Source organism: Eutrigla gurnardus (assembly GCF_963514095.1).
Source record: "Eutrigla gurnardus genome assembly, chromosome: 10".
Taxonomy (NCBI): Eukaryota; Metazoa; Chordata; class Actinopteri; order Perciformes; family Triglidae; genus Eutrigla; species Eutrigla gurnardus.
The window spans coordinates 4,460,574-4,487,253 of record NC_139924.1 but is presented as its reverse complement, the minus strand read 5'-3'; the positions used below and the strand labels follow the sequence as shown (position 1 = coordinate 4,487,253).

General features: G+C 44.1%; 3 protein-coding genes across 5 annotated transcripts in view; 1 reads left to right on the top strand and 2 right to left on the bottom strand.

Moving 5' to 3' along the window:
- smc4 (structural maintenance of chromosomes 4) overlaps nt 1-13,438 on the bottom strand; it is a 51,169-nt gene extending 37,731 nt beyond the window's left edge. Inside the window, exon 1 of the mRNA XM_084020052.1 lies at nt 13,374-13,438. Coding sequence (XP_083876178.1) covers nt 13,374-13,423 — 50 coding nt within the window. The 5' untranslated portion in view covers nt 13,424-13,438. The remainder of the gene's footprint in view (nt 1-13,373) is intronic.
- Nucleotides 1-19,600, top strand: part of ift80 (intraflagellar transport 80 homolog (Chlamydomonas)) — a 37,220-nt gene extending 17,620 nt beyond the window's left edge. For all 3 annotated transcript variants that reach the window (XM_084020055.1, XM_084020056.1, XM_084020057.1), the window contains exons 9-20: nt 10,508-10,687; nt 12,082-12,200; nt 12,814-12,888; nt 13,458-13,621; nt 13,707-13,771; nt 14,587-14,722; nt 14,811-14,958; nt 16,032-16,203; nt 17,838-17,927; nt 18,076-18,248; nt 18,400-18,523; nt 18,947-19,600. In XM_084020055.1, coding sequence (XP_083876181.1) covers nt 10,508-10,687; nt 12,082-12,200; nt 12,814-12,888; nt 13,458-13,621; nt 13,707-13,771; nt 14,587-14,722; nt 14,811-14,958; nt 16,032-16,203; nt 17,838-17,927; nt 18,076-18,248; nt 18,400-18,523; nt 18,947-19,057 — 1,557 coding nt within the window. In that variant the 3' untranslated portion in view covers nt 19,058-19,600. The remainder of the gene's footprint in view (nt 1-10,507; nt 10,688-12,081; nt 12,201-12,813; nt 12,889-13,457; nt 13,622-13,706; nt 13,772-14,586; nt 14,723-14,810; nt 14,959-16,031; nt 16,204-17,837; nt 17,928-18,075; nt 18,249-18,399; nt 18,524-18,946) is intronic.
- A 2,072-nt stretch (nt 19,601-21,672) lies between these two features.
- On the bottom strand, nt 21,673-23,686 carry c15h3orf80 (chromosome 15 C3orf80 homolog). The gene has a single exon (XM_084019598.1). The coding sequence runs from the start codon at nt 23,514-23,516 to the stop codon at nt 22,851-22,853; it is 666 nt and encodes a 221-aa protein (XP_083875724.1). The 5' UTR covers nt 23,517-23,686; the 3' UTR covers nt 21,673-22,850.
- Nucleotides 23,687-26,680: the final 2,994 nt, after the last annotated feature.

Genomic DNA, 26,680 nt, shown 5'->3' with positions numbered 1-26,680 from the left:
GCGCAGCAGTTGTCAGCTGTAGCACGCTAGTCGGTTTAATCCAGTTAGCCATGTTAATTGAGCCCAATGGACCAGGATTCATGCCTGTACAACTGTATGCTAACAGTCAAACTGAATTAAAGCATATGGTCAAAACGCGTTTGCCTAAAGGACAAGTTACAGCACGTCAGGAATTATCAACAAGTCAGAGTCTCATAATTACAGAATCAGAAATACTTCTTTGAGTGGTAGGGGGATTTGGGATACATTTATGTGATTTATTTTGTTTTTTTATTTAAATGTATTGACAATATGCCAGTATTGAAGTACGTTAACTGTTAAAGCAACACTTAAGACGTTTTCCTCTTTGGCCCCCCTACAGGGTGGAAGCGGAATTGTCCATTACTGCTGCCTACCACAGCCTACTGTTGCATGCACATTATTTGTTTGTATGCAGAACCGGCTCTGGAAACGATGAACGATTTGAACGATTTGACAAGGTAGAGTAACGCCTTAGCTAAGATTAGCTAACATGAGCCATAGCGATAGTTACATATATATTAGCACAATAGCTAACGCCTTAGCTAACATGAGCCAATAAAATAATCGACAATGTATTGTACACAGATGCACACTGTTGGGGGAATAAAAAGATTACTGGTATTATTTACAAGTCCAGCAGCAACAAAGCCAAGTCACCATCCGTTTTGCATTTTGTAGCCTCCTTCAGCTCTCACCAACGAGTGTGAGCTGGTCCAATATTCACTCTCGTTCGAGCTCTTTCTTTGTCATGCTCCCGTTTTCTTTTCTTCGCCTCATCGGACATTATACTCCTTTTCTTTGCAGGCTCTGCCATGACGCCAATTTAAAAACTACCTAGCTGCAAAGTATCTTCCACGAACCTGCCGGGTGTTCTCCCACTGATGTCCACGTAGAGCCTCCACCTACCGGCTTTTGTAACGCTTGCTGTAAAGCAGGTCAAATTTGTAGTCTCATTAGAACTACAAAACCACTACCTGACGAGGCAAAGTTACATAGTGCGGTTACAGCTGATAGAGGGCCGCAGAGCGAATGCTGAAGTGCCGTTCACCTGGTTTTGAGGTGATGAACCACTGAAACTATTTTGGAAACATTATTTTTAGAATTATGGCCACTTATCAACTGTTGAATATTTTCAAAATACAAACAAAAAAAAGAATTTTTCCCCCATATTGTACCCAGAATGTACTGTTACAACGCTAGTGTGCAAACATGTTAAAAAAATGACTAAGAACACAGCTTTAGTAGCATTGATTAAAACAATAACTCCAAAGTTAAACATACACATTCATTTACAGGCAATATTAGAAGCCAATTCTCAGCCAGAGCATTTCCCACACTTACTGCTACGACCAGTCCTGGACATAAGTCCAGTTTGTCCTTATTCTAATACCGTAAATCCTCTAATACTGGCCTGTATTCTATTACCGACCGGTCTCTAACATTGGCCGGTCTCGCTGTCGGCGGAGGTAAATAACGGCCGGTCTCTAATGGAGGCCGGGGCAAGTGTCCACAGGCAGCATTATTTCCACGCTTCCCATTCATTCAGTCTGACGTGCAATGACTTCGTGTTGCGGAGATTTTGGCTGAAGCTATATTAGAGAATTTACGAAGAAGCCCTGCAATGCATGCAGAGACGGTGCGCTGCCGCCTCCCGCAAGCTCTCGAAAATCTTTTAAACTGAGCTTTGTCGATCTAAAATAAAGACAGTTTCAGCAACTGCATAGCTTATTTCTCACTTAAAATGTTTTCAGAAACCCATTTCGGTGAACTATTGTCGTAAAATAAGAGAAAGTTTCCAAACGAGCCGCCATGTTGGTCGGTTTGAAATCCGGGAGCAGACAGCACAGCTGTGAAAGCGATCGTCCAATCAGGTGCAGCCATGAAGTGTGCGTGTGATTGTATGAAGGAGAGCGCCTGTCAATCATCCTCCTAGTGGCAGCCCACCAAGCGTGCAATACTGGCAAGCGGTAAACATTGTTTACCGTAATATGGCAGCTGCGGAGCACCTAGTATTTTATAGATTCAAATAGACACAAAATCGTGTTTTTATTCATTCTACTGGTAGTCCGTTTTGCTCAAATAGAAATAGGGGCCTGTCTCTAATTCTGGCCTTCTTCCAATAAAGGCCTAGGCCGCGATGCGCTTGAGTAAATAAAGGCCCGAGCCTATATTAGAGGATTTACGGTAGTCAACCCATCCCCCATGGAGGGGTCACTGCAGGCTGACATTTACAGGGCCTCCTAATCTCCTGAGAGATTGATGAACCCACATCCAAAACTACCTCCTCCTCTCCTCAATACCAATGGTTTTAATGTTTTTAGTTTCACTCTCAAACACATTTCCATGTTACATAATTGGTTTGGGAATGGGAGAGTAGGTTGATTTGTGTCAGCATTTTCGTGCATGCACATCCCATATCTGTTTATTGGCTAGATCCGTGCCTGTATATGTCTAGTGTCCATTCCACTCAGACATGTGTGTTGTGTTTATTAAGCAGGGAGTAACACTCCGTACCTGCACAGCTAGGTCCTGTCCTGCACACAGACACACAGGCAAACTGAAGCCAGCTGGCTTTGCAGAGAGTCTGCCATCTGTTCTGATTTATGTAAGACTGTTATCCTGGACTAGCTTGGCTCCCCACTAGCTCCCACTAGCCCACTAGCACAGTGATAAACTAACAGAGAAGGTAGTCCTCTTTTCAATGTACAAAGTGTACACAGTGGTATAGGCTGGCATAACCTGGGAGGTTTTGATGACAATATCGAATATATAATAATCAGATAAACCAGTACCATTGCCACTTTGAGCAAAAAATGCGGTGACTAAATAGAATAGTCACATATAGATAGATGGTCGAAATAGGGCTGAACAATATGAGGCAAATATGTAAATTCAATACTTTGTTTACAATGTAATATATTTTATAATCAGCTGACTCATCGGTAACAAAGGATCATTCAGCATCTAGGCAGCATGTTGTACGTTTTCATTTCTTCTCTTATGTTGAGCAAAGTTTCTCCAAAGAAAAGGAGCTACAATGTTGAACATGCTTAGCTCACGTTTGACCATTCACACCACACTGTTGGTCACCAGTAAATAGAGTGGCGAAGTCCCGCCCCTTCCACTAGACTACCATGGGACCACTGAGATCCTAAAAAATGTATGGGTCTCAATGCAGATAATATAATTATTTGCTGGTCCCAGTCATTATGCCCCGAATTAGAAATATGTTGTTTGTGGATTTAAATGATAATTTTTCACGTCAAGAGTTTGACAGTTTATTGTACAATTGTTCAGTTTAAGGCTGTAGAGAAAACACAATGAGAAAGACTACACGTGGCGTATGTGACGTCACGTCATCACCCTTTCTCACAGCAATGCAGTGCCGATCAGACTAAGATGCCGGTGTGTTTTGTTCCTGAATGTTCCTTTCCAGCAGTTATGGCTGGTCATGCTTTCGGTTCCCGCCCGATGAGAAGACGAGGAATCGCTGGCTAAAACTGACGGATATCATTCACGCCGAGAGCAGTGACGAGCTGTAGTTCACACAAAACCTACCATTGTCAAACCTCTTTGCCATAAATTGTATTTTTTTTGCACGAAAAATTATCTTTAAAAACCACGAACAACATATGTGAAATTCATGGCACAATTCTAACGGGACCAGAAAATAATTTTGATCTCGCCATAGGAATACATGCATCAGAAATTCATTTTGAGGTCCCATGTACCGGAAATAGAAAGGCGGGACTTCACCACTCTATACTGGTTCACTATCACTATCATATACCCATGTCATTTAAAGGGACACAATGATGTTTTTATACTGGAGGTTCAAATAGCAGACATTACAGTGTAGACTATCGATTTGTCAATCCTGCAACGGCATGTAGCTTCATGTAAAAACGTATCCCTGACAGTCATGTTAAAACACTGTTGCAATGTAAGAAGTGAGCATTTCTGCACTTCCTGTTCCCTTGTCTCAAAGTCAAAGGGTTTTTTGAATGGGTTTTGGTTAGATACCTGAAATAAGGTCTGTGGTTAAGCTTGAGAGATTTTAAAGTTTATGATATAAAGTACGTCGGTTCATAGCCTTCTCATGAATTCGAGGCTTTTGTGTGTCTTTTAAAAAGGCTGTTGCCAACAAGAGACTACAAAACGCCATCATGCCGACTAGTCCATTTTACAGCCTGGTTGTAGCCGCGGCCATGCGACCGTTGTGTTGTTCCTTTATAGCGCAGCTTTTTACTTGTAGCCATTACATTCATGTTTAACAAATCATGAAAGCCATGCTCATTTGTAAAGCAAATGTTTTGTGAGCTAGTTTTCTGCAATATTCCAGAATATGACATTGGCTTTTTGTCGAGGTAGCCGGTGCAATGTTAGCTTTCAGGGTTGGCCCACTAAAGTATGCCACCCCTGCGCCACTTTCATACCAAGTTGCAGTAATGTTGCAGCTGTATAGAAGGCAGGTTTTTAGCAGGGTCACAGACTTAGCTTGACCCATTAACACTAATGGCCGGTACAAGTTTTCCTAGATGCTTTCTTCAGTGTGACAGGAGTGTCCGATGAAAGGCTAGAAAATCATAGAAAGTCTGGAAATCTCTTGCCCCCCTTCTGATTAGCATGTTGTTGACTTGCTGGGAGTTAGGGTTAGGGTTAGAGCAGACATATTTAATGCTTGTGAAGTAATGGGGCTGAATGAGCAGATAGCTCCACTGGGAGCCATTAGTCCAGACATGTGTCATTAACCCTTTCCCTGGCCCGAGCTCCACCCCGTCCACCCCCAGTCCCCTCACCCGGGCCATGAAGACCAGAGCACTGTTTCAGGTGGTGCAGATGGAGCGAGGGGAAAGGGGTGAACCAGAGGCACAGAAACACACTTTAATTTTCTCCTTTGACTTTGTTTCTAGTGTTTGACCTGCTCCCATCTCTGTGCTTCACTCTTTTTCTGTGCATTGTTTTTCATGATGTACTCTAAAAGTGGGTGCATATTTAATTCACTTAATTTTAAAATGTGGATGTAAAAGGAGGATTATATCTGATGTAGTCTGCATCATCTCAGTTACCATGGATTCTAATAATTTACACGGCAAAGTATCAAAATGTCCATAGAAGCTTCTCAGCAAATCCACATCTTTGCTATCCAGCTGCATGTGCAATATATTCCAAACACTCATATTTTGGCCAAAACATGCCTAAATACACAACTTCCACTTGTATTTGGCCAATCAAGTTGCTTGTGACAACCGGAAAAAGCTCACCATGAGTAAAGTAAAAACTCAATACTTTGACCCCTTTTTTTTAATATACTTTCTGCCGTGAAAAGTTGTCATTATTGAAATGCACAGGAACTGACATAATTCAAGCTGAACACAACAACACTTATAACTTTTAGCAGTCACTTTTCAAGCCTACGGGGAATGAGAATTTCATAATAAATAGATGGGTGGAGTAACACTCTAATTGTGGGGTGATATTTTTTTTAAAGGCAAGAAACAAGTTACAGGGAAGAGTTAGTATATCTATATAGAGAGAGGAGCACATGGAGAATTAGAGGCCAAGGGCGCCTTTAGAAACGTTTTACGTAACCTTTTTGCAGGCCTCCCCATGTTGGCTGTGGCTGCAGGGCAACAATAGAGAGAAGGGGCAGGCCCACAACACCTGCCAGTCTTAATGGTAAACATATGTCGAGAAATGCAGAGAGTGAGCAGGAGGAGGGAGGAGGGAGAGGGCAAGCCCACTCCTTAAAGAGGCTCTAAAGAGGCTGTATAGATTGGCTGTGTTCTTTGGGTGCGTGCATGCGTGTGTGTTTTTAAATGTGCCGCAGAATGTCAGCATGTCTGCGTGGGCCTGTGGTAGCAGGGCCGCTTCACAATATTCTGGGGACCTAAGTGACATCTTACATTGAGACCCCCCCGGAAGCCCAAACCATCACCTAACTTTAGGCTAGTTAGCTTATAACATTCCAAAGCAAGGAGACTGCTTAGGTGTAAACTGGTTGTCAGCACTGAATGGAAATAGCTTCTCAGTCGGATCCTGAGATGGCCAAACTATGGCCCACGGGCCAACTGTGGCTCGCTGCCCGTTAGTAAATGGCCCCCTTTTAAAAGTTTGAACGGCAGATGTTGACAAAATTTTGTGAATTATCTCTGTCTTGGCTTTTTTTGGACTGTGACTCCTTATATATTTCTGCATGTCTAACCCAACCATATGAATACAAAAAACAAGTTGACATTATGCATAGAATAGAGCTGAGTGACGATGTCTTTGGGATTTGTTTTGCCTGGGCTTGTTTCTCACACTCGCTGTATTCTTGTGTGTGGCGCATTCTCAAATGTCCGATGAGGTTAGTTGTATTAAATTGTCATTGTTGATTACCACCTCTTGGAATTTCGGCGTCGCATGTCGGCGAGTTTTACATCTTTTTCGGAAACTGTAAAAAAATTCCAGACCAGAGAACTCATGCTGCCAGCCTCATAAAACACAGCGACAAAGCAGTCGCAGGTAATTCACGTCACGAGCGGAAAACAAAACAGTCTCATATAATTTACGTCAGGCGCAGAAAAACAGTCTCTGGTAAAAAAATAAAAAATAAATAAATATGCGATCGGCTTTTCTGATCTGCACTTTTAGGGCCCACCGATCATTCTGTTTAGGGTCCATATCGGCCGAGAACGATCGGGGGCCGATCGATCGGAGCATCCCTATAGCTAGCCTAGCTAACTTCATTTTTCTTTCATCATCAACTAACACCGTGTCAAGAGCTCTTGCAAGGGGGAAAAAGGCGGGGTCAATTATGTCTGTATATTCGACCCATTTTTCTGCTCCAGATTAGAATTTATATCATGACTGGACTAGCATTTAGTTTTTCCCCTTAAAGGCTAATAACATTAAAAAACTAAAACAAAAGAAAAACCCAAATACGAGCATGTAGGGCCCCCTGGTGGTTAGGGGTGCAATTGCTTAAAAAAAGACATCCGGATAGTAACACCAGCAACCAAATATGGCGTAGCATTATCAAATCACTCTGTGCAGTACTACAGAATCCCACAGGGTCATTTTTACCATTGTAGCACTCCGGGGTTTGTCACCTACACGCAACTTACGTCTGAGCGTCTGAGTCACATTAACACATACGTGTCAACACACACAGGAAGCATGTGTAGGGTGTTTTGCTTGGTGCTCAAAGTGATGATCACAAGTGTAAGAGCCTTGGTCTCCTGCCGTGTCTTTGACACGAGTACGTGTGTGGGTGGCTGGGTTTCTGTCTGATTTGTGTGTACCTAGACTTACATGCACAGCCATACATTGCTGCTATATGTACATACATAGTCTGCGTGTATAAGCTCATTGTACGTTTGAGAGGTCGCCCCCTCTCTCCCACAGAGCTCAGCTGAAACCTACACGTCATGTCTGCCACCTTCTCTCTGGCCACAAAGCTGCCCATTATGGACAGACAGGGTTCAGTGACCAGAGAGTGGACTCCAGCTAGATGAAGGCCCTGACCCACCTTCCACAGCCCCTCCCAAATCTTCATTTTGGCCTTTATAGGCTCTTTATGCATGTCTGCTTGCTCTTTCGTCTTGCTGTGTAATACCTCTCAGCATTAATCTTCAATCTCCTTCCAGCCTCGTCTAGTAGTGTGCTCAATATCCAGCAGTGTTCCACCCCTTTTGGCTGCAATAAAACCAGTTGCCAAATCTCCTGCCACTGACTGATTCACCTCCCCCTGCTGCTCTCCCATTTCCCTGTCACCACCATTTCTCCCATCCTCATAATAATCCATCTTTACCCCCACCACCTCTTTCATACCAGCTTCACATCTTTTGTTTTATGATCTGAAAATACAAGTCTTGCTTTGTTGTGTGAAAACGAATGAAATAGCATTTCCAGAATGGTGACATACAACTGCTCAGACACTGTCACTCACTGTGAAGCAAAAATGGGCTCATCAGAGACGCCGATTACACAATACAGGTGTTGTGATTTATCTGTATTTATGTTTGTCGCAAAAAAATGTTGTTACCATAAAAGTAAATTGATTGATGGTCTCAATGTAGTCTCATATTGTGTTTGGCAGCACTGAAAGAAAATGATTATGGAGAGTTAGATGAGGAATACCAGTTTTCTCGACCAGTTTCTTCATAGGCAGCCATTTGTCAGAACAGCGAACCCCTTCACCGGTAATGAGAGAGGGAATAAATGAAAGGTAGGTAGATCAAAGAGGGAGAGATGCAGAGACACTATGCAGAGGCAGAGCCATTTGAAATCACAATTCTGCTCTGGACAAGGTTTTTGTGTCCCGGGTTCCTCTCTGCTGGCCCAGTCCATCTCAGGAGAGCTACGGTATAGGAACCCCCCTGTGCCCCACAGTCAGACACTGGCTGACAACTCTGACAAGCCAGAGGATTTTCACCTCTTTTACACACACACACACACACACACACACACACACACACACACACACACACACACACACACACCTTCAAAACAGACATTGGACACCAATGGGGGGGGGGGGGGTGTAGACATTTATTTCTCTCTGTCTACACACACATGAATTACTCTGATGTGGTGTTATCTAATTTTCTTTCCTTCTTACAATTACACTTTTGATCTGTACTTTCTATCACATACACATACAACACACACACACACACACGTGTAGCAGTACTGCACACACACACACACACACACAAAGACCACCCCTCCACCCCCCTTCCCACAAACACACGTTCTCACTTGCTGGCTGGCTCTAGAAGGAGTCACATGGCTCAATGTGTTAAAAGCATTAGGTAAGCGTGGATCCAGCAGTGGTCCTCGGGCCGATATCATATGTCCTGCTTCATTACAGTCTGGTGTATACATTCAGCTGTATCTCTGACCCTCCGTCTATCTACCCCCCGCTTCCCCCTGGGGGGCTTTAACACAGCGGGTCATCTCAAGATGTTAGCTGAAGCATAGATGAGGTCTCACAGGTTTGGGGGAAAAAAACTTACATATAAAGACTGTAATTAACTTTAACAAACTGTCTCTTGTCCACATGGCAGTATAGGTAATTCCCAACTATTTTAGGTCCTGATATGACATTTACTGGTGGGAGGGTGCTGAACGGGGTGTGTGTGTCTGTGTGTGTGTGTGTTAGTGGCAGACTGACAGACCGGGAAGATGCAGAGAGCTGCAGTAGTAGTAGAAGTCTGTAGCCTGCCGACTGTTGCCTCACACCACGCCTCCCATCCTGCGGCTGCATGGGCATGAGGCAGCAACACACTGAGGCCTTTACTCCAAACTTCACCGCAGCACTTGGCCTGCTACTCCACACTTGTCTCTCCATCACAGACAAGCAGGCAGCGCTAGGCTAACATTAGCACTTTTCCTCCCTTCGTAAGCAGTTTACAGTGTGAATGCATGTGTTTGTGTGGACGATCACAGCTGACTCAAATCAGTCAGCCACTTGCATTTAAGGCAAGAAGGAGGTCAGAGGGCTGGTATAAGATGGGAAAGGTTGGTGGTGGGGGGGTGGAGGATGGGGGTATGATGGAAGACAGTCAGCAGTAGTTATGACAGAAAAATTCCAGGTGTGCACCGGGGAACACAACTAATTATATTGGCAGGAGACAGAAACTTATTTAGTGTACCATACTCTGCTCACCGGAAAACCTGCTGGTGGATCCAGACTGTCTCAACTGATTCTTGTTGAGTCAAAGCACAAGAATTTTTAATTTTTTTTTTTTTTTTTCTTGTTGTTGTGCTACTCCACAGAAGACTTGAGGGACAAGACTGTGGAAAGGAAAGGGAGATGGAAAAAGTACTGGAACTATAGGGATTACATAGAGAAAATGCATACCTCAGCAAAACAGGGACAGATGGGAGAGATGTTCTTGTCTTAGATGCTGTAAAAGGACACGTGTCTCCGTTGTGTCTCTCACCATCACTGATAGTCGTGTGCGGAGCTTGGCTGACGCAGCACAGAAGACATGGAAAAAAAAGGCTCCTTTTACTTTGTGTGTGTTAGTCCTCTTTCAAACCTTTTCATATAAAAAGAAGGGAGAGGTCTTGTTAATCAGCTTTTGGCTTCAGTTTGGGGGCTCGTATATAAACCCTCCCTCTCCCTCCCCGTACCCCTGCCCTCCGTCTATGTAATAGATGAGGATAGCAGAGTGTATGTTTACGAGCGCGAGTGCTGGACTTGGCAGAGCCGAGCGCTACTTCAGTGTCTCACAGTTCATCACAGCTCAATGACTGACTGGGCCCCTGTCTTTCTAGCAGAGTTTACATTATGTGCATATGCACTCACTCATCCACGACTCCTGACTCTCGCCGCTTCTCTTCTCTAAACTTCTCATTATTTTTTGTTCCTAAGCTGCCCCCCCAGGTAATTGTTTAAGATCGCAGATATCTGTAGCCATTAACCACATTGTTCTCTCTCTCTCTCTCTCTCTCTCTCTCTCTCTCTCTCTCTCCACTCGCCCGCTCCCTCCAGTGGTCCTACGCGTTGGAGAAGCCCAACACGGGCAGCGTGTTCAGCTTGGCTTGGTCTGCAGACGGCACGCAGCTGGCCGGGGCCTGCGGCAACGGGCATGTCATCTTTGCCCATATGGTGGAGCAGCATTGGGAGTGGAAGAACTTTGTGATCACCCATACCAAAAGGAGGACCATGCAGGTGGAAAGACACCCACACATCCATGTTAATGATTCCACCTTATAGAAAGTCAGTTAAGCCTTGTCTAGGTACTCAGTGACTCATGTCATTCTTCAGGGACTGAGTCAAGTTTTAGTTTATTTGATGAAATAAAAGAAGTGATAAAACACTGATATAACACAAAATTAAAAGACATCTTAGCCAAACATATGGTGAAGCTTGATACATGCGGGAATCGTGCTGGAAGTTCATGTTGAGTCCTAGTCCGTCATAAGAGTTGTACATGTTTAGGGTTTTTAAAACAAATGTGTGAAATATACAGAAAATCAGTCTGTGAGGAGAGATGACAGATTCCCAAACATGAACAGAGCCAAACTCGGTTATGTCAGCATAACAAGAGAATTGAAAAGTACTGCAATGCCATGGGCAGACTGCATCGAGGTGATATGCTATGTAGGGAAGCAAATGCTCCCTAGGCCTTGACTAGTTGTGGCCATATATTAAAGTAGGAGCCTCCCTGTGTGCTAGTGTGCAGGCCTGACATGACAATGACCAGCTTGTCTAGCTGCCTCTCCCGCTCCGCCGTCCTCTACTGTTTAAACTCATGCTAACCACAAGGTAGCGTGTACATGCGGTTAACACACCCAAATGTACACACACACACACACACACACACACACGTTCAGATGAGGGAACGCATGCGCATGTACGTGTGGAGGCACACGTGCACTCATTTGCCATAGACATCTTTACCAAGTGTAGTTTGTGTAAACCAAACAAAGTCGGGTCATCAGCCATGTATTTCCAGCCTTGCAGGCACTTTTCTGTCTCCCTCCTCCCCCTCTCCTCCTCGCAGTCCTTTTTAAAAGTGCACATCTGCCAGTGGTTTGTGAATCAGCCAGCTAAATTTACCACCTTGCGGTCAAATGTTTTTTATTCCTGGTTGTGTTGCATGTAAATTTGGCTTGCTGGAGGGAGCAGAGGAGGAAGATTTGTAAAGCTGTAAAAATAACCCCACCTTTCACCTGGTGCTGGAAAAGGCCTTTTCATTCATTCACAGAGAGAGCTGGAGGGAAGTATTTATCTATGCAGGTGAAAAAATGGTTACCAACCACCACACGCACACACTTAAAACAGTAAAAACGGCTTTCTCCAACCACAGTTGCCCAACGTATACTGGAACAGACTGTTTCCTGTGTATATTAAGGATAAATACACTCGTATGTGTATGTGACTGTGTTCACCACTCTGTCAGTGAAACCAGTGTCTCCCTTTTGTTGTTTGCCTGTTTAAATGTAAAGTGTTTGTTCAGTAGTGTAATGTTTATGCATGTTCAGTCATTCCTGAGTGATTTCTTTTCTTTTTACTGGACTCATCTTTTTGCCCTCCTCTCTCCTTTCCTTCTTTTTACTCAGGTGAGGAATGTGATGAACGATGCAATGGACACACTGGAGTTTCGAGATCGAGTCATCAAAACCTCTCTGGCATACGGTCACCTTGTGGTCGCCACTTCCCTCCAGTGCTATGTCTACAAGTCAGTAGCCCACCCTTCCTTCCCCTGTGCTCCTCTCATCTTATGATTTCCAAATGTTCCTCACACATAAGGGGTTTGTGCGACATATGCTCATCTATCACATCATCGGACCAAATCCTAAAGATAATCTGCAGATCCAACGGAAATATACTGGGATTTCATGCAGTGTAGGCCTAAAACATTTTAACCTGACATTTTGTCAAATAATAAAAAAGACAGAGGACAACTAAGGAGTCCTGCTGGAGAACAATAACAACTGCAGCTTACTGAAATGCTGATTCCCACTAGGCTATTTCTTCAGATGACCTCTGTGTATGTTGTGGTAGGTGTATTTGACATGTAATTTTCACCTTATATCCTCCTGTATTTCTGGAATGGTTATTTGTGTCAGTCCTTTTCCATCACTGCACTCTTCATGCTCTATTTGTAGATTTATCTCCTCTCCTTTCATTGACGATTCCTATATTTGTTGTCTTTCATTACTCTATTTTTCTTTGTTCTCGTCTCTGTGGTCTTTTCACGTCTGCACTCATGCCATGTGTGGAACTTTGCTCTTAGATGGGTTTTTTTCACTGATTTTGCTGTGTGTTTTTGTGCCGTTTATTTGCGCCAGCTCAAGAAACTGGAACACTCCCCTCATATTTGACCTGAAGGAAGGAACAGTGAGCCTCATCGTGCAAGCAGAGAAGTGAGTGTCTATTCCAGGAGCGCTGCAACCAGCGGGTTACCAGGCTGTTGGATCATCTACCAGCTTCTCTAATGCTTCATTACTCCAAACTGACCACTTATCAAGCAGCCAACCAAGCGCTCTCACACACATACACACTCACTCTGCTGTAGACCAGCCAGCCCTGTCATACAATAAGGCTGAGAGTGAAACCCCTGGGGAAAATTATGTTAATATGGAGTAGCTCTTGTGCAATACTGCAATGCAGTGTCCCTGACACTCAGTATAGGGATAAATGGATTACTGGCTATTCTGAAATCACAGTTGAGTTTGATGAGTCTGGCTAAGTAAGTCAATGCTGTGTGTTAATGTGCATTACATGTCTGACTTACCTGCTTAAATGTCAGTTGATTATCTGTTAAAGACTCTTCGTTCTATAGCACTTTAGCATCTATCATATCTCCTTACTTGCTCCCCTTCTTCCCTCTCCATGCCATCCCACTTACCCACATATAAAGTCATATACCGGTAGATACAGTCCACGTACTGCTCTCATCTGATGGATTCTCCTGTCTCCCCCCCCCGCCCAGACATTTTCTACTCGTGGATGGAGCTGGGTTGTATACATTCTCCTACGAGGGTCGACTGATATCCTGCCCCAAGTTCCCTGGTATGAGAGCTGACATCCTAAATGCCCAGGGTGTCTCGCTTAGTAACGACACCATCGCCATCCGAGACAAGAGTGATGAGAAAGGTAAGGGGGCCGCTGTCACCACTTTATTATATAAATAGAATGGACGGTGCTGTTACGATGATCTCTTTTCCTTTCTCCTCACCAGTCATCCTTCTCTTCGACGCACTCACTGGTAAAGCCCTCGGCGATGGCAAGCCCTTGACTCATAAGGTGGGTAATTCTCTGTTCTCATATTGACTTTGTGTTTCAGCACCAAGGAAATGCTCCAAACCCGTTGTTTTGTCTTTTATCTTCCACTCTACACCAGAAGTGTGAATGTGTCACGTTGTCATAGGATTGATCTGCTGCTCATTACCTGTACAATATAACGGATATCAGAGCAGTTTCCTCATTTAACTTACAGTGTGAAGGACTGAGGGAGAACTATCTTTTCAGAGGGATTGTCTGTGCTAAAAATATACTAACTCATAATCCAGACGGGAGAAAGACAATAAAGACACAGGAAGAATATGGGGGAAGGGCTTTGGAGTCAAACTAAGAGGGAATGAGACAAAAAGAAGGAAAGAATTAGAAGAGAAGGAGAAGAAGTGGAGGTAGCAGTAGTTACTGTTTGTCAGCAATGCTTTTGCTGCCAGGACTCAACAGCTCCAAGACACTGCACCAAAGCCAGCTGGCTCTGGCCAGGAGCACACACACACACACACACACACACACACACACACACACACACACACACACATACACAGGCCTGGACGATATGGCCAAAATCTTCCATGCAGACACAGGTCATTGCACATCTGGATCACGATAGGGCATCTTTTCTGTAATTAAATAAATGAATATTATATATGAAATAACCACATGGTAAAGCCTATTCGGGTATACTTGTGCATGAATTCCAAGTGAAAAGTATTTTCTCATATTTGCTCCCCTTTCCTTCTCTTTCCCTGATCTTTTATGTTCTCTCCACCGTTCAACTGTTCCCTCTTCCCTTTGTGCTTGTGTATGTCATTTTTCACATGCAGCTGGAGGTGGTGGAGGTAGCTCTGGACCAATGTGGCCTGTCCACCGAAAGGAAGATCGCCCTGATAGACAAGAACCGTGACCTTTACTTGACCTCTTTCCGTCATCCGGGGCGAGAACCCAAAAGCTGCAAAATTGGTAAGACAGTGAGGAGGGAACTCACTTGGGAAGATGTGTCGCTACCATGGCATGACCGTGAGTGTTGTGCGTGTGCTCTGTCCTGTAGGCAGCATGGTTCACAGTATGGCATGGAACGACGCTGCTAACATCCTGTGTGGAATCCAAGACAACCAGTTCACAGTGTGGTACTACCCGAGTGCTGTCTTTACTGACAAGGAACTGCTGCCAAAGACGGTGCACGTAAAGGATGGCAGGTAGACATGTGCAGTACTTTCCTCTCACTAACATACTGCCTTTTTATCCTTATCGGCTGATACTGTTCACCAGAGTGGAAATTATGTAAAATAAGAGCTAAGAAGAGAGATAGAAGCAGCTTTTTTGGCCGTCCAGCTCATCCCCCAAGGTACAACACATAGCACTTTAGACACTACGTTTTTGCCAGCAGCTGTCAGACTGTACAATGCTTCCTGCCCAAAAGGCCTCAGCTTCAGCCAGTGCCATGGCAGAGTGCCTGCACTGTCTATAGAAGCAGCCCTGGACTAGTTGTGCATGTCTCTGTTACACTAATCTGAACATTTGGTTGCATTATGTTTCGCCTGTCTCGCTGCTTCATGGCAGGCTGTTGTTTTTTTTAGACTTCTATGCTGAATCATACTGTTTTTCTAGACATCATCAATCAGAAGTTTTGCAATTGGTAGTTGCTTATGTTCACACAGCCTCAATTTAAGTTGCTATTTTCAGTTTTGTCAGCTTTTATTGTGATGGTGCTCCAGCAGCCAGATTTTGTATTCATAGTTTATTTTTATGCAGTGTGCAAATGGGGAACACCATGTGGCAAGAGCTAATAAATAAATACAAAGGCTCCACTTTTATGGAATTGTCTATGTTTTAGGATATCTATGATTGAAGGCAGGTTGGGATCAAGTAGAGTACAACTTACAAAAGCTCTACTGTTGGTATGTCATCAGTTCAGCTAAATTGTATGTCATGGGCTGCCACAAATGTCTCTTTGTAGTAGAAATTGTGATATACACACATGCATAAATGCAAACTGGAAGAAATTGCACAGTCAATAAGTTGATTGTTACATTCTTAATTAGCACAACCAGTCACCCTCTATAAGTTAACTTATTCAGAACATATTGCATTACCTAGTCTTTTTTCTCACATGAGCATTGGTACGTTTTCTCACGGCCACTATCAGTTCTTGCAAACAGGCGAACACTGAGAGTGTTCCTTGCAGGCTTTTCTGTCAAAACTCTGAGGATGTGGTTACATGTATTTGTTCTAACTCCGGTGTGTGTCTGTGAACGTGTCCCCTTCAAAGTGAGTTCAGTCGTGCACCCCACATTCTGAGCTATGTGGGGACCAAGGTGACGTTACGCCAGGGGGACGGTTCCCTGGTGTACAGCAGTGTTCCTCCCTACCCAGCTCTCCTGCACGAATACAGCACCTCTGCACGCTGGGAGGATGCACTACGCCTCTGCCGCTTCGCCAAAGTGAGATACCAACATATTTCTATTAACGTGTACTATTAAAGTGTGAATTATCAAGCTGCTATGACATCGCTCTTATGCGAGGTCTTGGTGTCATTTCTTTACATGTTAAATACCCAAATGAAATCACAGTGTGCATTAGTTCTTCATATTACTAACTTTCTTCTATTTTGCATTTTTATTCAAATAATCTTAGAATAGTGTGACATATCCTCCAGTCTATAGCTCTGACACAGTCCTGGTTCCTGTGGTGTATGTGTCTTACACATGCATGGATATATGTATGAAAGAGAGCGAGACAGAGTCTGAAATGAGAAGGTAGTAGACAGGTTTATGGGACCAGACCAGCAGGCTTTAATTAGCCTTCAATTAGCCTGGTGACACCATTTACCGGATTTAGCCCCCATAGACCTCACTCATAAATGCACACTCCACTATATGCATGTGTAAACTCTCCACGTACACACACACGCTGAATGCAGTGTTGTGCTGTGTTTTTGCTTGGGCGATGATGCAATAACCACAGCCCTGAAGAAATGGACGGCTAGTAGCGAGAGGAGGGTGGGACAAAAGGGACGGAGAGAGAGAAGCACTGGTTTTAAGAGCTTTTTCCCTCGACCCCTCCCCCTTCTACTTCTGGTAAGAGTTTGGTGGCAGCGCAGCTTTTCCCAGAAACACAGTCATTGTCAGTAAACCCTGACCTGATAGGAGTTGACACATCTGACACTTTAGAGCCGTACACACAAACACGCATACACAACGTACGGTAGATAATTTTATAATCCTAACTATGATACAGGCACACCAAAGGAAGATGTTGTGATAAGTCGTCAACTTTTTGTATGAAGTTTCTGACCTCAGGCAGTGGCTGCCAGTGTTACTTGTTGTTTCCAAGAGTGGTTTCCGATTAGAGCGGCCTGTCTTAGTGATGGACACTGATTAAAGGGGGAATTACACAGTGGTGATTCCAGTGAGAAGTTTGCTCAACTGTTGGCCAATTGGTGGTTACGGCTTCATTTTAATGAATGCAGCTGCACGGAATAAAGTGGTGACACATTTGTTTGCATTTATTGTTGTGTACGGCAAAAGTCTATATTTACGTTTGTTTTTGTGTGTCATGCGTGTTTTCTTAATGGCTTGGAGTCTGACTACAACGAGGCCTGCCAGGATATGAGCAGGATGTAATAGGAACTATAAAGTCAGCATCACACCCTGTTGTTGTGCGTGCTCACACACACCTCTAATTATTTTTGAATCCACCATCCACATCACTGCTAGCTGGAACTGACTTTGCATTTTTGAATAAATCATTAAGCACAAGGTTAAATAAAAGTTAAATATGTTCAGATACTATTTGGAGACCTGAAAAAAAATAGTTTGACTATTAAAACTCTCCTGACTGAGTTACTCACCTCAAGATATTAGTATGTAAAATGCTATTGATTGAAACAAATTGATAAAAAATAAAATTGTTCAGTCAGATGTGTTTACAACAAGGACAAAAGATGGTTAATGGTATATACATATGGAGATATATACATTCAGGACAATGGAACATGGGGAAGCACAACTTGTTTCCAGGTCATCGGGTCAGATGGTGAGATGTTTAACGATGCCTCTGCTCTCCACATCTGTAGGACCAGTCTTTGTGGGCGTGTCTTGCTGGAATGGCTATGGCAAACAGGGAGTTGACCACAGCAGAGATGGCCTATGCTGCCATTGAAGAGGTAAGGGCATCAGTTAAAGGCTAATTCAACTGAACACACCCAGGTCCTCCAACACAAGTACACACACACTATTAAATCCACTGATTTTGACAGAACCAAGTCAACTTAAAAGTATCCCATTCCCAATCCTCCTCCTCTCTTCTTTCAGTTACCTCAGGTGCGCTACATCAATTTTATAAATGAGCAGCCATCTAAGGAGTCGTCTCTGGCCCACATGCTGATGTTCAGTGGTCAGGTCCAGGAGGCTGAGGCCACACTCTTACAAGCTAGTCTCATCTACCAAGCCATACGAGTTCACATCGACCTCTTCAACTGGGAGAGGTACGACTCAGCGTTGGCGTGAATGGTGTGAACGGTGCGAGGTTACAGCTGGAAGGAGAGGAGCACTATAAGGATGCTTTTTGCTCAAAGGTCAGTTATAGTTGTGGTGAAACTTACGGGATGGCTCTGCATCTTGTCATCTTGTGTCCAGGGCACTGGAGCTGGCAGTCAAACACAAGACACATGTGGACACCGTGCTGGCCTATAGAGGGTCGTTTCTACAGAAATTTGGCAGGAAGGAGACCAATAAGAGATTCCTGCAGTACGCTGAGGGGGTAAGTCAGGACAGCGCTGCACATTAATTGATTTGGGCAGCAATCGCACTGGAAGCCTTTTAGCAGCGGAGGACAGATTATTCTAATTGTTTCCAAAGGTTGTCAGCTTTTTATGCTCTGGTTATACACTCTTAGTGCCTTCACTTGAAAAAGTTAACTCTTGAGGTGATTTTGGTGATTGAGGCTTTTTCTCTGCCGTCCCATTGAAGGAGTCTGGGAACTAAAGTGAAAATGGAGGAAAGCCTAGAAATCGTTGCCTTTCACAAAACCTACGTCAGTCTGCTGGGGGGCCACTACACTCAGGCGTCCAGGGGGATCCCCACCTTGTGATATAATGTCATTGTCAATCCCATACTGATCAGAGCAACTCCAGTATTATACCTGATTTAATCCTGTATCTTCTCGTCTTTCTGTTTCTGCCAGGTTGAGGTGGACTGGGGAAAGATCCAGGCGAAGATAGAGATGGAGTTGTCTAAAGAGAGAGAGAAAGCCGCAAACGCCTCTGTGAGAAGCAGCGTGGCCCGGCGACGTTAATGTTCAGGGAACCTTCATCTCAAACATGCGCTTTGCATTCATTGATTCCCATGTGTTTTTTTAACATTTGGTGGATATAAAGTGGTTTGGCTTGGTCTCAGAGTAATAAAATAGGTCTGTTCCTGAGGCAAAATGGCTACCTTTAGTGACAATTACATTAACTTCAAGAAAAAACATGATGAAGATGTGAAGATAAGTGGGCCGTGAAGAATAGGACACTTGACTTTGACTCTTACACATATGCCGTGTCATGTAAAACATTTGCACTACATTGTACATGGCATGTTGTAACTGTGGGTGGATGAATTGATTTTAAAGTAACTATCTATATTTTATAGCAACAACACCAGTATGGCCTTTCTGTCAAATTGGCTTCAAAGTTGATTGTTATCTTGTTACATTTGTGAAAATGAACTTATTTACTCAGTGAGGCACAAATAGATTGCCTTTGTCAGTGATGCTGTGTTTTATATTGATAGTTATTTTTAACACGTTCTGTACACACTAAAATGAATGGTCAGAAAATAAAACTGAACTCTTTTACCTCACTGTCTGTGTTTTTCTTATTCCTTTCATGTTTTGATGCTTCACTGGTTTTATATAGATCATAGAGTATCTTTGACATGTTTTTCCAGCTTTGCACATGGACTGGGTGTAATTCTGGGTTCATGTGTGTTTGAGAGTCCAATGTATTTACAGAAATGACTTCTCTTTGAGTTATTCTTGTATTTCCTTTTCTGCTGAGGTGTGAAACCAACTGCTTACCATGCGGCTCCACCCCCTGGTTGGCAGACGGCCAGTACATCAGCGGACCATTATAGCCTATCCATCTTCTCTAGTGGCCCAGGTGGGACGTATGAGGGAGATGATCTGTCTCTGGGCACTCCAAAAAACAACTAGCCATATCACGATGATGTCTACAGATAGGGTAGAAATTGATCGGCGAAATCCCTAAAACTGTAAGTGGCCGAGGATGAATCATCACGAGAAAACGGTGGATGTAGGAAAATCTATCAATGGGTTCATTCTCTCTAATTTTTTTCACAGCACCAGGCACTTTTAGCCGTTGGAGCCTAAATCTCTCTCTGACTCACCGTCTTTCTCGTATTTGACTCCCTCCATCCGCTGTCTTTCTAAGCCTGTACTCGCTGTGTGATAAACCAGTCAGCCAGTCCAAACACCATTAATCTAGGAAAAGACTTATCAGCGAGGAGTCAGGTTTCACATGCATTACCACTGAGAGGCCACACACATCGGAAAATAGACTAGTTGTGTTCATACTTCCTTTTCCACTATACGATGCACCCAATCTCAGTTATGTGTCTAGGATTTATTTGCATATCGGTAATGTAAAATACGTATTTATTAAACCTTTGTTGTGTATTCTTACACATGTCTACACTTTACAGTAGACACATCTATGAATAGAATCTATTGACTCAGTGGTATCTCCTGAACAATAATATTACAAAGTATTCCAAATGTATACACAGCACAAAATACCAAATACAATTTAAATATATAATGTATTAAACCACAGAGCTGTACATCCATATTCAATGACATGCAAGTTCTACTATATAAGACTGATGACCAAGCAATGCAGCTCCCCTAAAAATAGACTTCCCGGATATCATGTAGAATTTATGAGGAGGATAATGCTCATTGATTCAACCTTTTATAGTTGATCTGTTCTTTGGTCCAGCGAGCTGCATCATTGACGCAGATTCTAATGTTGTTTGTGAGTGTGTGTGTTTTTCCCTGTGTCTCCATAGATAAGATAATATTATCACATAAAGTTTGGATTTATAATGTGGATTTGAGTAAAAGAAACCCCATGATATCCCCGTCCCCTCCCCCTGCCAGGGGATGTCCCTGCTGTCCATGATCTGATTAAAGTTTAATGCTGGGAGCGGGAGGAGACTGATGCCCTCTGCTCCCAAACCCACGGCTACAGCTTAGGTTCACGATGAACGCCAACGACTAAAAATGGCAGAGTGAGGTGCAACATTCACACCTCTTGTGGTTTGACTAGCACTCATATATGGCTTCATGCATCTTAGGGTCACGTCCTCCACCTCATCTACCCATCAGTGGGTTTTAAGCATGGATGTAATGCTTTTAAGTGCAATCTCCAGCCACCCACAAATACCCCTCTTGAAAGGTAAGCCATCAGTGTTCACTGTTGGCTCTGCCATCATGGTCTGGCAGTATTGGATTACACACACCGCACAGTCACACTCAGACTTTTAGTGTTGGGAGCGTTATAGGAGCTCCAGGTCTCTAAATGTAAAGTCTAGGTTTGCGGATAGAGATGCTTTAGCAGCAACGTCTTCTTCAAAGCTAAACCCAATGAACCTGTGGTGGAAAATTTCATTATTCTATGTAATTCTGTAGATCAACAATAAATCACTGCAATTTTAGAATGATTGGCAGGTTATTCAATAATGAAATTGTCTTTGTTATACTTCCTTCTATTCGCCTTTAGGACTAATGATGTGCTGACACTGTTTCAAGTCTTTGCCGGAGATACAATGTGGCAGGTGTGACTGTTCACCATGCGCCCAGTTAAAGCCAAAGTAAAGTGACAATGACAGGTGAGCCTTTTCAATAGAACAGGCATTTTAATAGACAGTTAATGACAAAAACAACCCTCAGCTTTAATCCAGGCAAAAGGGCCGTTAAGTCTGATGTATAGAGGTGTGTCTGGTGCCAGTTTGGATTTTGATTTCCAGCATAAAATAATAATAATAATCAAAATGTCAGTAGTGCATTAACAAGGGACAGTTGCACACTTGAGGTCCACCTACAAATAGATCTGAAAGTATTCTCAGATCCCTCGGAACAAAGAAATGCTGCCTGTCTCACCCCTGTTTCCTCTTAGATGTCTTTTCCTTCGTGGAGTCGGAGCTGTACAGTGTTCTGTGATCTTGTCTGACATGCTTTCATCAAATCACAACTTTATATCTCAGCAGGTTATGCCACATCAGTATGCCAGCTGTAATATCTGCAATTGTTGTTACTGAATTCAGAACCCGGGAGACATGCAGCCTCGGGCAGCAAGGCTCCTGCAGGATCAGAGCATTTTCTGAAAAGAACTAGCCTTTCTGTGCTGTAGGCACATCAGACATGGCTCAGGTCACTGATAACATGCTGTCTGTCAGCCCCTGATGATTGATGACGTGCATGTGCAGTGTGAGGCAGTTTGTGAAAATATGACTTTCATGCAGGAAAAAAAATTAACTGGCCGATAAAAAAAAAGTGCTGCAGAAAGTATTAAAATTGACATTCATCCCCTCACTCCCTCCTGCAGCCCACATCCCATGTTGCTGAGAAAAAAAAATCTAAATATTCTTCCTTTTTGGATGCAAATTCAATAAAGAATAAAGAAGAGACAGGCAGGTCTTTCAGTTCCAGCCGAATATTTAGCATTAAGACTAAGAAAGGACGAGGATTTGACGGAAGAAAAACTGTCTCACGGTGCCATTAGAGATTGAGGTGCTGAAGTAAAACTTAATGCGATTGTATCGGAGCCAAATTAGCTGTCCCGACGACAAAGCGCCGGTTTCAGCCGCCTTCGCCTTCATAATCTCCTTTACCCAAGCGGTCATTTGCATACAAAAGGCGAGTAATCCGCTATAATCTTACAAAACACGTACATTTTCTCAGCCTCTTCCTTTATTCTTAACATTCAGGATTATAATTGCACTTGAGTTTCATACCTCTGCCAGATAATTACCCTGATTATATTAAAATAAGAATGCTATATTGTCTCTGTAGCTTTGCCAAGATCTCAGACCGAGTTCCGAGATGTCCTTGGGCTGTGTTGCGGTGCGGACACCTCCAGGACATCCCGTCTCTGGTCTCCGGCTCTCGGTCCGGCCGCTCGCCCCCTGCTGCCCCCCTCACCACCCCTCTCGTCGTCCGTCAGCAAGTTATCGTCGGACCGGTCTCTGTGCAGCTCCTGCATGCTTTCCTCATACGTGGGCAAATATTTGACCTCGTCGTACGCCGGCAGGTTCGGAGAGGCGAAGCCCCCGACGCTGTAGGGGCACCGGTCCAGCAGCGAGTCCTGGGACGCCGACGCGTGGCCGTGGAAGAGGGAGGGCTCCTCGCTGCGGTCGTGGTGCGGGTGCCGGCGGGGCCGCGGGCAGATGATCCGCTGGATGAAGTAGCCCATGGCGAAGAGCAGCAGCAGGATCAGGATGCCCGACAGCTTCCGCGTAAACCAGCCAACGTTGTCGAAGAAGATGTGGATGGGAAGCTTACAGCAGCGCACCGCGGAGCCGGCGCTGCCGTTCCCGGCGACGACGGGCGGGCAGCACTGGTGGCCGTCGCCGCACTGGACCTCCCCGCAGTTCCGGAGGGCTTGACAAGCGGAGACCAGACATGCGGACAAGAAGGTGCCGGTGGTCCCGCACGTTGCCCCGCCGCCGCCCGGCAGACAGGGCAGCAGCATCGTCTCAGTCTCCCCGGGTGGGAAGGGATGCGCGTGTTGGCTCTCACCGTGCGTGCGATGTTGTGACGTTAACGTCCGTTCAGGTGTTACAGGTCTGTTATTTCCAGCTGTGCACTCATCATGTAGGCTTCTCTTCTCCTCGGGGCAGCAGGTGCCCCCCCCCCCCGGCTGAGGAGAGGACGACCTGCAGGTCTGCTGTTATTGGAGAGAGGAGTGGAGCCACATTAGTGATGAGAAGGGAGCAGTGATGAGGATCATGAATAATCTGAGACATGAGAGTCATTAACCTACAAGTCTTTACCATCAGTGCGGATGTTCCTCCTTCCTGGACTGTCCTAAGACCCCATCCTTCATATTAACAACCCTCTCTCACATAAATGAAATGTTTACTGCAGAGCCACAAGACAAACCCTCTGCCTATCTATTCTGTAGGTATGAGACCATTTGCACAAGTAAAAGTACTGCAATACAGATATACTTCATTACAAGCCAACGCCCTGAAGGCAAAATGCACTTAAAGTATCAAAAGCAAAAGTACTGAAAATATTCACTTTTTACATTATTAGATTATATGATGCTGTTTGCTGTGCAGCTGGTTGAAGTGACTGTTTAATCTACATATTGGTCGTATCTGTAATAGTATTATTTAAGTACTTGTGTAAATCTACTCAACGATCTCTGCAAGTCCCTCGAGCCCACTTCATGATCCATTGCCCCCAAAAGGCTGAACCTTGCTTTAATGCTGCACCTTTACCCAACCCTGCATGGACAGCGTGCCAGGTGTAACCAGGGTGATCGCTCCTGATATGGCGCCAGCAGATCTACCCCCTCATTAAAAATGGATAGTTGTTGCAGTGTGGGTTGTAATGGCCCCCCATTAGAAGAGTGTCTGATTCATATTCTGCTAGTCCAGAATCCCCCTAGAGGACTGTGTGTGTCTGCAGGATTGGAGAACATAACCATAAAACTAAATCTCCAGTTAAAACGACAGTCGCCCAATGTGTTTAATTTACACTAAAGATGTCTCTTTGGACGACAGCCAACGAAGACAGACGCTCAGAAAGCTGCACTACAAGTATGGAATATAAAGTAATGAATATAACCAGTCTGCATCATCTGTTGTATTGCAATGAAACAGTGGCTGTGGGAAAATATAGTTCTAGCTGTATGGAGGGGCCGAGGTCTCTTTGAAAGCCTTATGTCAGTATTGGATCTTGAAGGATCCTAAGTGAATATGAATTATGATGTCAAGGCAGAACAAAGAAGACTTTAGCTCATATTTCAAGGCTGTTGCCTCGTGGTGTAAATCATGCAGGGAATCCATTTAAATCACAGAAACATTTCACCCCCTCCTGTCTTCATGTTACTCTTTGTCACTAATAGTCTGTATTCCTTTCTTTCCCAAACAAGGCCTAATGCACAATTCACCAAATCTAATTACTGGAGCATTATGACGTGAAATTCAGTAGAAGGGTAAGATCGTGCAGCCTAATTTATGCCGCATCGTATTTCTTTTTGTGATCTGCCTCGATTAGGGAAACATAATCTCAGGCCACTTTTCTAACCAAATAAACAAATACACAATCGATATCCTGCGGACGGCCGCTCTAAGAGGAAACCCTTTCAGTTCCCTTTATTCCAAGGACCTTTGTAGCACTTCTGCTATTCTACAGAACAATATTGGCTTCTTATTGACATGTATAGGGAACAAATACTATTTTTAATCACATCTTTGACTGTGGAAAAATGCTCCAGAGGAAAATTGGCATTTGGCTTTTTAATCACACCCAAATCAAACCCGTGTAAGCAACCATCCATTTTCTACCGCTTATCCTGTATTCAGGGTCACGGGGGGGCTGGAGCCGATCCCAGCTGTCATTGGGCGAAGGCAGGGTACACCCTGGAAAAGGACGCCAGTCCATCACAGGGCCAACATGTAGAGACAAACAACCATTCACGCTCACATTCACACCTACGGGCAATTTAGAGTCACCAATTAACCTATCCCCATCCTGCATGTCTTTGGACTGTGGGAGGAAGCCGGAGAACCCGGAGAGAACCCACGCTTACACGGGGAGAACATGCAAACTCCACACAGAAGGAGCCCGGGGCGACCCGGGAATCGAACCCGGGACCCTCTTGCTGTGAGGCGAGAGTGCTACCCACTACACCACCGTGCAGCCCGTGTAAGCAACCAGGAAGACAAAATAAGAAATAAGATAACAAAGTGGAAATTGAAAGGGTAAATGAAAGTATACAACATTCAATCTGATTTTTACTGATCACAAGGATTCGAGTAAATCAAAATATACTCCCTTTTATTTGCCTTCTCACTCACCATTCCTCCTCTTCCAGTCTGTTTCTAACCCACCACATCCTGATTTTTACCATCATTCAGTGAAACCCACCACAAAGTGCTGTTCTTGGGTGATTGATTGAATAAATCCTCTCTGTATCTCTTTCCCCCCTCTTTTTTGTTCCCTGTCCAGCTCAAAGCAGCTTTCAGCAAACACATCTGACTAATTGGTGGCCAACTATAGGATACAGATGGGAGGTTTTTTTCTCATAGTATATTTACAGAAAGTGGCATTTCTGTGCCCTTACAGATGTCATGAGACTTCCTTGATGCACACAGAGTCAGAAACGAAGATGCTGGTGTAGGCAGATGTTGATGAGCATCACAACAACAAATCGGTTAACACCAACATCACACAAGGCAACTCTGCTTCTGTTGCATTAACTGACAAAATAATTAGAAGTTGCAACGTCCTGTATGGCAAACGGCATAATAAATGTGCCGTGCTGCATGCTTCCATTAATCTGCACAAAGGTCTCTTGTATTGTGCTTAATAATTCAGTTTTATGGGGTCCATTAGCTCTGTGCAATGATGAATGGCAGCCTTCATTTTTATGTGTCAGAGACGTTGAGGTACGGACCGCCCAACTGTCAATGTCACGGTTATCGCGTTTGCATTAATTATGAAACAAAGAGAGCCTGTGGAGCCCCAGGCTGCATTAATGGGCCCACTGATGGTTCGGGGTTTTTGGCTTTGTTTGGACCAGAGCAGAAGTCACAACCTTCCCTGAGACCAACTTCAGCCTCCGTAGCTTCTTACTTGCTGTATTTAAGGAAACAATCTGACCTTTGAGGTGACCGGATGCAC

Bases quoted from the DNA above. Each gene is read 5' to 3' on its own strand.
- c15h3orf80 (XM_084019598.1), bottom strand. From the start codon at position 23,516: ATGCTGCTGCCCTGTCTGCCGGGCGGCGGCGGGGCAACGTGCGGGACC.